This window comes from Anas acuta, chromosome 7, assembly GCF_963932015.1.
Source record: "Anas acuta chromosome 7, bAnaAcu1.1, whole genome shotgun sequence".
NCBI classification, from domain to species: Eukaryota; Metazoa; Chordata; class Aves; order Anseriformes; family Anatidae; genus Anas; species Anas acuta.
The window spans coordinates 18,014,569-18,025,884 of NC_088985.1; the positions used below are offsets into that span (position 1 = coordinate 18,014,569).

Sequence of the window (11,316 nt, forward strand, 5' to 3'; positions counted from 1 at the left end):
GGCACAGATTCCCAGCTGGTGCTCAATGCACGTGCATTGTACAGCGTGGTGTCACCAGCCAGACAAAACGGTTTGAGTAGCAGGCTGGTTGCTGCGCCCTGGCTGGTGATTACACCCTGCCAGAACGAAGCTGGCTTGTGCAGTGCCACCCTGAGCTTTTTCATGTCCTTAGCACAGTTAGTGTAGAGCACAGCCTGAAAGACTTCCCCACAACCAAGAGGGCTTGCAAACAGAAACCTTAGGGTCTCTGTAGTTTGCCACAACTGAGAAACTAAAGCAACAACTGCTCTGTCTACAAGGCAGCAAGAATCGGCATCAGCACACAGTTTGTTCTCAACAAGGTTAGATGAATGCTTCCTCATTTCTGACTTTGTACTGAACTAATAAAAATTAAAATAGCTTTCAGCGTGTGATGTCTGCGGGTGGCCTGTTCCCATGATGCACTAAATAAGCCACAGCCTAACAGCTGTGCAAGAGGCAACAGCACAGCCTGAACAGGGCCAACACACAGGCTATGGAGAAGTATTTGTCCCCGCTGTGTCCTGTGTCACACAGTCCACTTACTCAGGATTGAGCTATGAGGAAGCTGAACTGAGTCCTTTTTGCTTTAGTCTTGGTTTTTTACTGTGTGCTGACACTGCTGTTAGAAGTACTGGTGAATGCCTGTGGAAAGAATCGCTTTGAGAGGAAGACACAGAGACATGTTATTTCAAACATGGTCATAAACTTTCTTTGCTAAATGCTGTAGGAAGGAAGAGATGTCTTTCTTGGGAAAAGTTCAGCCTGCTGTAGAGAATGGACTTAACAGACCTCCTATGAAGCCTTCATCTAAAACCTTAACAGTGAAGTGCTGAGAGCAGAGCACAGGCCGTGTTTCTTTATGGGAGAGGGCAGCCACCACAAACACCCATACTTTATGTCTCTCATGCTGGAGTTGGCTACAGCCAAACTGTAACGCAGATGCTAATTTTATAGTACCAGCCAAGAAGAAAGTTTTCACAGTTTCACCCAAAAAGGGATCTATGTACACCTGGGGTTGTCTTCTCTGCAGGGGAAGTGTCAGAGCATTTGCATTTGAGGCCATTCACAAAACTTGGTCTGCAGGATCGCAGGAGGGGGGAGGTCACCCAGTTCCTCTTTCCTCACCATGGCAGAACTGCATAAATTCATCCAAATGCTTTTACCATAAAACCAGCCTATTTTAAGTAGGTTTTCCCCTTACAAGAGTCAGTGACAGGGGACTGCTTGCCTTGGCAATTGCTCTGATGTGCATGATGAAACTGCTTGACATTGCCCAACCTGTGTGCAGCTGACAGCTCATACCAGGGAGGCCTTCTGTAACAGTAAGAAAAGTCCAGAAATTCTGACTGTGTATACATTTTCCAGATATACTAAAGCCAGTGTAAGATCTTTATATGTTCCTTCCTTTCTGCATATAGAGAAAATAAGCTGAGTTATTTGTTACACAGAAACAACAACAAAAATCCAAAGTTCCCTTTAAAAACACTATTTACATGTAGCTAAAGCACTCCAAAGAAGCTGTATCACAGATGTATGGCAGCCAGACCCACAACACAGTCCTTCCCTGGCTGCTCAGACAGGGCAGTGCTGCCAGCAGGACCCACCTCTGCTCCTCTTCCAGGGTGGTCTCTCAAGTGCCAGGAGCACCAGCACCCAGGTCCCTTGGGTGCAGCCCCCCCATGCCAAGTGGCAGGCAGCTGTACAGGGAAAGAGCTAGCTTACCTCTAGAGAGCCACGTGTTAAAGTGCAGGACAGCAGGTCAGCTTAATGCAACTCACTGAGTGCATCAGACATCAAAAAGAGTGGAGGCTGCTGTCCACTTGACAAGGCTCTGCGTTCAGCGTACCACCACGGGCAGATAGACTTTCTGGGCACAGAAGTCAGATCATGCACGCTTCCCTTTGACAAACACAGCTTCTCCATACAGAGTGGTTGCTGATCCAGAGCAGTTTCTAGATGATCTATTCCATGCCTGTCCCCTCCCCTCCACCTCAAGTTCTCTTTGAATTTTAATGCGTCCCGAACAAGCAAGAAGGGTGAAAACCTCTCACTAACAGGGATCCAGCTGGCTATGAGAGATCTCCTGCCCCAGCCACTCCATCTAACGAAGGACACAGACACTCGTGCTTCCCACTCCACTTGCAGCCATGGAAGCAGGAGGCTGTCCTCAGCCCCATGCTGTGCTTTGTGCACTCAGAACCCCATAACCCAGAGAGGAAGAGGCTGGTGAGAGCTGGCTCTGGGAATAGATTTCAGGATCAACATCCCTTTGTGCTCACACATCCTTCAGCTATTAGAATTTACTCTTGCTCTGACCATAATTTAACTAATAGTTAGTCCCTAGTAATTATGAGTGATTAACACTCGTAGTCTAGGGAGATGCTATTTAAAAATCCCTAACTCTGAAAGGCACATATATATATATAAAAACAACAAAAAAGAAAGAAACAAATAAAATGCTCACATTGTGTTCTAGGCCAAAGTTTGAAGGAAAAGAGCAGAAAACTTTGGCTTTTGCCAGAAAGTGTCAAAAAAGTGATTTTAATCTCTGGTCAGCTTTATTTGTTTATAAAGCACAAATCTTCAGGCACTATTTTCTGTCTTCTTTCAGTCCGAAAGGAAGGGAGACAGGCTGCTTGAGGCCTAGGTTATCCATCAGGAAACAAAGGCAGTTTAGGGTTATTGGAAAAGGGGACGCAGGGTTTAGTTTATGCAGGTTGTTAAATGGTACTAGGAAACATCTGTTGTGACCTGGTCACCTTATAATATCATCTCCTGCACAAACCCTAAGTTGTGTTTTTTCAGGGGGACTGTTTTGGCCAAGATCATGACTTTCAAAATTTATTTTTACTGTGTGAATTTTGTCATCACAATCATTCCTCCCATTATCCCAGCATAAAGCCCCTTTGTATGCACAACACCAGCTGTACAAAAAGACTGCACTATTTCATTTATGCCACTAACTGCAAATAAATCCTAATCCAAGATGCAGTCACAGGACTTCAATCTTGCTAAGACTAACAAGGAACACTGTAACCCTAAATATGGCAGTATCAGAAAAACATCTTAACCAGCATTAGACTCCCTGGAGCTCTCTGCCTTCATCTCTACACAAGCTATGAAAAAGGAGCTCCACACATCCCTCTGGAGTTCAGACTCGATTAAAATTCAGTGCATTGGCATCTCTAGTCTCCAGCTGTTAATATTTTTGTGCTAGTAACTCCTCTGTGCATATTATGAGGTGATCAGTTTCAGACCGGTTGGGTTATTTTTAAAGCCATCAGTGCAATGCTTCAACTTACCTCTCGTATTTCATCATAGGTAACAAACTCAGCTTTTGCCAGAATGGCGCTGTCTCTGACTTCAAACTGAGTGCTAGAGAATACTTGTTGGATAACCTTATTTTGGTTCTGGTATGACATTTAAGTTTGAAGGAAAAGCAGTTTTCCCTTGATTGGAGTCAATAAACTCCAGGGCACAATATTTACAGGCAGAATTTCAAGATGCTCAGCTTTAAATTTTCCTTTTACATTTAAAACCAGTTATGATACACAAATTCAGAGGTTCTCTGAGAGTCACTGGTGATCTCTCCTGAATTAGGGACCAACTGGCCACATACATGAAGAACAGATTGAAGAACTTTCTAGTTTACACTGGCTGTGCAATTTAGTTTTCTATTTCAGAAAAATACATTGCAAGATTTAAAATAAGGATGAACAGTATCGTATGTATCCCTCCTCCAACCCCAGATCACAAAGCCCAGCTCCCCATGTGCTACCTTACCTTCTGAAATAGCCTTCTTGACAGCTTCTAGGTAAGCATCGGGCTCATCGTCATACGTGAGTTCTTGCCACTGATACCAGTCCTCGAAAAAGGTCAAATAGTCATCACAGTCCGTAACACCGCAGTACAGCTTGACTACTTTGTGTGGGGGCCATAAAGCTTCCTGAAGGCTTTGCAGGACAGGAGGATAATAAAAACTCTGCACCAGCTCCACAGATAGCAAGACGATGATGCTCCGACTTTTGGCGAACAGGTCCAGCTCCTGCTGGGAGATGGCAGAGTCGCCCTCCAGCTGGTAGCTCAGAATCCGATGCTTTCGGATGTGCCGAGTAGAGAGGAAGAGGTCCCGAAGGTACTGACACCATTCGGTGGCGTCACTTGCATACACAATCAGCACATCATATCCTCCGTGAGTTCCTGTACAGGTGCAGACCATTATGGAGAAGAGGATTAAACACAAAGCACAAACTGACCCTCAGTTTTACAGGAAAACGTCTGCAGTACTACCTCTGTAATTCGCGTAAGAAGCTCCAGAACACTTTCAGAGCACAGTAGATGCATCTAAAGTGAGCAGGTGTTCACAGCCACAGAGCAACTCGAAGGGTGTCTCAACTCCTACTCACACTTAGCCCACTAAATCTGAAGTAGTTTTTTCATTCTCAAAAACCTTTAGTGAAGAAGGGGATTTCCTGTGTAGTTTCAAGCGAAACAAACCACACGTGGAAATTTTCAGATGTAAAGCGTATCAATAGGGAAAAGAATGAAGAGCAAAAAAAATCGGCATGAAAGGAGAGTTCATCTTTGGGTGAGAAGTGGAATCGTTTTAGGCAACCTCAGATGCTCTGTAGCCCATTACATGTTCCAGTGGAGAACGCACTAAATGCGGTGCACCTAAAATAAGAGAGGCCTTCATTTAAGTGAGGTCTCAGTGCTCACAGGAAGTCACGATGGCTTCCATGGTGTTAGATATTTTGCTCTCATTGCAGCAGAAAGCAAACTCTCTGTAAGGTAGATGTGCAGCTGAAGGATACGCCAGCCCCAGTGCTTGTAACACAACAATCCCATTGTTCAGGCTTCAAACACTTTGCAAGCTTCAATTGAAACTCCAGAACTGCCAAACAAAAGTTTCCTGACCTGTCTGGAATGAAAGCCCCTCTCCTTGGAGGGAAATAATACAATAGTGGCAGTTATAACAGCCTGACATACACTCAACATTGACTTATTCAATGCCTCTCTAGAGGTATCTGCTAACTACACCCTCCTGCATTTCTGTGCTCTGGATTAAAGGCCCTTTAAAAACTTCTTCCTGTTTGCTGCAAAAATCACATGCGGATTGAACCAATACGACACGATGCAGTGCCATCCCCATAAATCCCAAGAAAGTTCTGAAGTTTAAGTTTAATTTCTCCCTTCACCTGTGAAGAAGTTTACTCAGATTTGAGGATTATGGCTCTGGTCCTGGGGCAAATTTCAATGCTGAGCATTTCAAATGTCATTAGCGAACTGCCTTCTAATTCCAGTTGGACTGGATGTGCCAACATTTCCAGCCCATCTCCATCCAGAAGCAAGCAAACAAAGACAGATTTTGCTAATTAAAGTAGAAGGCAATGCCTAAAATTTGGCATGCCAAGAAGAGCATCTGCAAAGAGTGAATTTACCAAAATTGAAGATTACATTTTTGCAGTCACCTTATTAAAATTCAATCAAAATTGAACAGCCTCCAAAGACTCCCTTCTGCACCTTCCCCAGAACCCTCAGTACAGTTGTAAGAAAGACTGAAATGACATCTCGACTATTGCACCACAGCTCCAAACCATACAGATACGAACTTAAAACTGTGGTTGAGCAGAAGTGATGCAGTTGAAAAGTACAGCCCAGAGATGGGATCTATGCTCGGAAGGCTGATGGCTTAGCTATCAAGAGTATAGGCACTGCAGTTCAGCAGTATTTGGTGGGATTGCTGCATGTTTCGGAATGAACACAGCTCTCAAACCCCAGATGGAATCTTGTAGGAGAAAGCAACCTCAGTGAAGTGGATCCAGTAAATTCGTAAAACAGACAAACAAGACCCAAAGCCTGGGAACCTTTAGGTTAAAAGAACAGAACCACTGAAAAAAAAAAGGCTTTCATGCCAGCAAGAACACCACTATCATCAAAATATTGCTTTTGGCTAAGCAACGCCTCACAAGGACAACAGAAACAGAAAAACAAAACAGAATTCAGAGATCGATTGTTTTATTCTACAAAAGGGAGAACCACCAGAGACTTCTGCTTCTACAGCCCTATGCTGAGGTACCTGCGGTAGTCGGATGGAGTCGGACCTGCTCTGCTCCTGGGAGCAGGGAGGGGGGGAAGTAAGATCCTGAGGCATGGGGTGGGGGAACATTGAACACCCCCCAGCACCACAGTTTTGGGAGATGCACAGCTGCTCTCTCAGGTGTGCCCAGGGCTCCTGAAGTCCTGCCCTCAAGCTTTCTGGAAGGCACCTACCTCCAGGCTCTGGGCAGCAGCCTCCAGGGCATTTTAACAGTGTGCAAAATAGAGCACCTAATCCTACCCTGTGTGTTTAAAAAGAGCACAGCTTTGGCAATTACACTTGTTAGCAAACAGCCCCCTCAGCAGTCTTTCAACAAAAGGAAGCAGCCATGCTGAGGGTGGGTGCGCTCGGGAAGCCGGTCATTTTACACCCTGACAGCGCTGCCGGGTGCTGCAGGAAGCCTCCCTTCTCCAGCAGGTATGCAGACAGTGTGAACTGGACAGGCTCTCTGCAAGCTCCCTGCCAGCATTTACACCCCAAGATAACATCACCCAGCGCATGCAGCCTGTACACCCAGGAGAAACAAACTTCACCCAGTGTGTAGGAAAAGTAGTGATCTAGAGCAGGAGTGCTGCTCTGGGCACGCCGTTCCCCACAGAGCTGTGCCAGAGCTCCTCAAGCTGCCTTGCCTCAAGCCCTACAGCCTTTTGCTCACGCCTCAGAAAAACTGCGGAACAACAGTCTTTAAAAGGGGAACTGCAAAACAAAATTACTGACTCTGCTAGTAGAGCCAAGGAAATTATCTTGGTTCATAAGCAAAAACACTGGGTCGTGAAGAGCCAAGTAAGCTTAAGTCAGCAGATGGGACCATTTCAAAGAAAACATAAATGTAGACTTACTTTCAATTGCAACATACCCCTTTTTTTATTTTATTTTATTTTTAATTACATGAGACTCACTTTCCTGGATCATGCTATTTCTGTCCAATCAAGTATATCCCTTTGCAGCACCAACTAGTGTCTAGTCCTCGGGGACTAGTCCTCATGTGACAAATGGAGAATGCAGAATGTCTGGGGGAGTCCCTCCCCAGCTTGTGACACACCAGTTACAGTAAGAACTTGCAGAGCACACTTCAAAGCATGAAAAATAAAGCATAAATAAACTGCCAATTGTACACACAAGGAAATCCCTATGTGAACCCCAAGCATATTGTTAACCCTGAACTCGGGTGCTTTGATGATGCACTCAGCAGGCTGATTTTGGACAAACAAGCACGAGGAAGCCTTCCATTCAAGAACAGCATATGCATTAGCAAGACAAAGAAAGATCTGTGCCAGCCAACTGTTTCAAAAATCTTTAACACACACGTGTAATCTTGTTTGAATATCAGCAATACCTCACTTCTGCATTCCCAAGCTTAGGGTATGAGTGATTTTTGCTTCTTTGCTTACAAAATGTCAGCAACATTAACAACATTGCAGGGCATGATTAACTATTTCATGGAAAATCATCCAGGTGTGGTTCTGTTGCAGTTTACAATGATAAAACAATCTTTGGACTCCTTTCCAGCTGTAACTCCCTTATTAATGCTTAGCTGCACGCTCAGTTATACAGCACTGACGTAAGACTGCTGTGATTATGAACTAGCACCGTAGAAATGTCTAAGCTCTCTAACTGGGACTGACAGACTAAATAGCACGGAGAAAGCAAGATACGCAGCTTCCCTTTAGTTTATGAACTGCACGTGAAATAGAAAGGAATAAATCACTTAAGTCAAAACCTCCAGAGGCTGGTGGCAAGAGAAGAAAAGTATCCTAAAGCGACCGACTGTATCACAGCCTCATAGTCCCTCTGAGAAAGAAATTAATCTTTGCACCGTGGTTAGGAGTAGTGAGGCGACAATCTCTGATCTAAGAATAAACATGAGATAGCAATTTATGGCAATATTAAAAGATTCTGATTACCTCGTGGAAGATCCTAAGTACTGCTGAAAGAGCTAGAGAACACCGCAGGAAGCGGGGTGGATCAGCTCTGGGTAAGACTACACCTTGCTCACTTAACACTTCCCAACTTTGAATCTAAATCCCTGCAGTTGTTACCACCCACTGCTTCATTGTGCAAGCCAAAATGTTTCAGCTTTTACAGTGTACAGATCATAAGTAGCTTTCCATTATATTTCTGTGTCCAATAAAGGAAATTCAAGGCCTCTTAACATTGCACAGCTTCTCTACGTCACTTTGCTCATCCCCTTCCTACGCAGACCATGACTTCTTATGGTCCAACAACCACAATGGGTTAAAAAAAATGGCAGATAAATCCTTTAATCCAACTCAGAAGATCTTATCTAGTGCCATGTTAGCCAGTTTTCATCTGCTAAATCAAATCTGCCTCAAATTCTGACTAAATGAAGAAGTACACAGCCCGTTATCAACATCATCAATTTGCTTTGGCACGCATGTGCATGGAAGGTATAAGAATATACAGAGTCCAAACCCGTGACAGAGGGGGATGCACTTCTTATCAAAACCAATTTCTTACTGTATAAATTAAACTCAACCCAAGGTGTCTTAAAAATCCAATTCTTAAATGAGAGAGACCTCCCCAGGAGGTACGAGGAGCCGCTGGTAGGCCACTCAAAGAAGCCCGCTGTACCTTTCTGACAGCGGTGCCTGAGGTGTGTGCATTTAAGTGATGTAGGAGGAAATGAACGCATCCTTCACCTAGCTGGAATGCATAACAAAGTAACAATGATCACACGCAGTAATTATTAACGTGCAACCGTCTGGAATGGAAAACCTTCACTTTAGACCTCTGCAAACAAGCAAGAGGAAATAGAAACAAACTAGATAAGTTTGGTGAAGACTGCTTCTGTGATAGGAACGTGAGATTTGCATTACGATACACTAACCTGAGGTCGTTCTACTTTTGAGCCTCTCTGAAATCATCTTCTGTTTTTAGGGAGAAAAGTAGTTTTGCCCACAAGTCTCCCGAGGTCCCCGTTTAGCTTATTTTACATCACCAGGAGACATGCGTCAGTGAAACCCCACCGTTACTTCACACCCCGCGAATGGCACGCTTTTCCTTTTTTAGCTAAAACGCACCCGCTTCCCCGCAAAGAGGGGAACTTGCAGAGTGGGCACCAGCCAGATTACACAACGCGGGTCCAACCCCTCTCCCTCTGGAGTTTGCTCTTGTCCATTAACCCCGCGTGTGCAAGCCAAACCCTTTCCCTGGCACCGACCCAGCGCAGCTTGCTTGCCGTCCCGTGCCACAGCGCAGCAAGCCGTACCCCAAAGAGAGCTCAGGCACTTTTGGGGAAGAAATGCGAGCCGAGAAACCTCTCCGCAGAGCCGGGGAAGGTCCCTGGGGCTTGGCCGAGCCCTGCGGCACCTGCCGAGCTGCAGCCAAGCGGAGCGCGGCGAGGCGGAGCGCAGCGCAGCCCGGCCACAGCCCCCAGCCCCTTCCCCTTCTCCCCAGGAGGGACCCCCCCAGCTCCTCCACCCCCCTCCGCGGCACCTACCGGGGGCCGTCATGGTGCGGGCGGCCGGGGCCGGGGCCGCTCCCGGTGCCCGGCGGGCGGCAGCGCTCGGGGCCGGCCCAGCCGCGGCCGCTTCCTCGGGCCGGCCGGCGGCTGCCTCTGCCCGCCCCGCCCCGACAGCGCCGCCCCGGCTCCAGCCCCGGGCAGGGGTTTCGGGGCCAGGTGCTGCCGGGCTCCGGTTTGCCAAGTCCTGCGGGGCTGCTCCGGGATGCTCCGGGAGAGAGCGCTGCCTGCGGCTCCTCTGCGGGGAGAGAAGGGGGAAAGGGCAGGTGGAAGGGGAGTGGTAAGGGCGAGGAGACGGTCAGAAGTGGAGAAGAGGAGGAGGGAGCACAGCAAACAAGCGGTGAGCACAGCTCGGTGCCCTAACTCGGATTTACTCCGGTCCACAGGACTACGCTCGTGTTTGAGAGCAGAGAAAATGGGCAGCGGAAAGGCTCCGCTGGAGTTCGCAGCACAGCCTGTCCCCGAGACAAACCACCAGGGGCTGCCTCGCTGATTATTTCAGGTTATTCCCTTGCAAACTCAGAAAAAAAAAAGCCAGCTGCACAGCTTGGCATCCAGAAACACTTCTTGTTGCACTCCAGTATGCAAAACCAGATTCCCTTGCGATCTGGGAAAGAAAGTCCCACCCAGGCTGTGCGTGTAGCTGAATGTCACGAACACCAACCCTACAGCACATCCGTCAGCTACCTGCACACGGTAAGGAGCCAAGCCTGTTTCCTACTAATCAACTCCATCTTTAAAGTTAGATTAAACTCTCCTGCTACCTCCAAATCATTCTTCAACCAAAGCCTAATATAAGCTTACACAAAACTACACGCCACAGCCTGTCTTCCAAAAACTGGCAGTTTGCTGCTACAGTAAGTGTGAGGATAAAATCCCTGACGATACAGCCTTACGAGAAACTTAGGGCACGTGGAGAAGAAAGCAGCACTTTCCCAAACAAATCCCAAAAATATACAATAGAATAAAGAACAGCTGGGTGCTGTAGAAATGAGCCACTACAGAATGCACTTCTGGTTTAAGAAAGGGACAAAAACTTATCAGTTGGAAGCTAGAGTTTCTATCCGAATTCCTTGAATGTTATGGAATAATACTCTATACTAGAAAATAGATAAAAGTAAAATAGATGGATAAGCATGTATGTCCATCATGACTGTTCCACGCTATTTCCCTTGTCAAGCTGTGCATCTTTTAACTCCCAGAATAAAACATTAAAAGATTACCTCAAAACCAACTCTCTGATACTAGATTAGGATTTCAATATACTCTTTGGAATCAACTTTTAAATTCTTTCTCCCTTTGCTAGCCCTTTGTATGACACTGCCAGGCTTTAGAATCAGCTTCTTGCTCCATGAGAACCCATGGGACTCCTCCCTATGCACCAGTGTCACTTGGGGTGCTGAGTATTTTATTTAATCAATGCAAAGCTCACAGGAAACCTCTGTAGCCACTAAAGGAAAATTAATATGCCTCCCCAAAGGACTTTAGGTGAAGTAACTGTCAGCGCATTGTTTCAGCAACCTTTACAACAACCTCCACCTGAAAAAAAATAAATAAATATGACAACTAGATGCTTTATACATTAGGAATCAAAACATGCAGGTCTCACTTCAAGGCATGGAAGAAGAATTTGCGGGTTGGGAAAAAGCAAGAAATGCCTTATTGCTCTGCTGATGAAGAGCCAGGTCATCTCTCCGCATTCTCTGGGTCTCAG

At 46.1% G+C, this 11,316-nt stretch overlaps 1 protein-coding gene across 3 annotated transcripts in view; it reads right to left on the reverse strand.

Annotated features, from left to right (window-relative positions):
• PIK3AP1 (phosphoinositide-3-kinase adaptor protein 1) overlaps window positions 1–10,023 on the reverse strand; it is a 46,650-nt gene extending 36,627 nt beyond the window's left edge. For 2 of the 3 annotated variants that reach the window (XM_068689611.1, XM_068689610.1), the window contains exons 1-2: window positions 8,970–9,021; window positions 3,805–4,221 (exon numbers count right to left, since the gene is read on the reverse strand). In XM_068689611.1, coding sequence (XP_068545712.1) covers window positions 3,805–4,221; window positions 8,970–9,006 — 454 coding nt within the window. In that variant the 5' untranslated portion in view covers window positions 9,007–9,021. Of the gene's footprint in view, window positions 1–3,804; window positions 4,222–8,969; window positions 9,022–9,581 lie in introns of those variants that run through there. The other variant, XM_068689612.1, reaches the window with a different exon arrangement.
• Window positions 10,024–11,316: the final 1,293 nt, after the last annotated feature.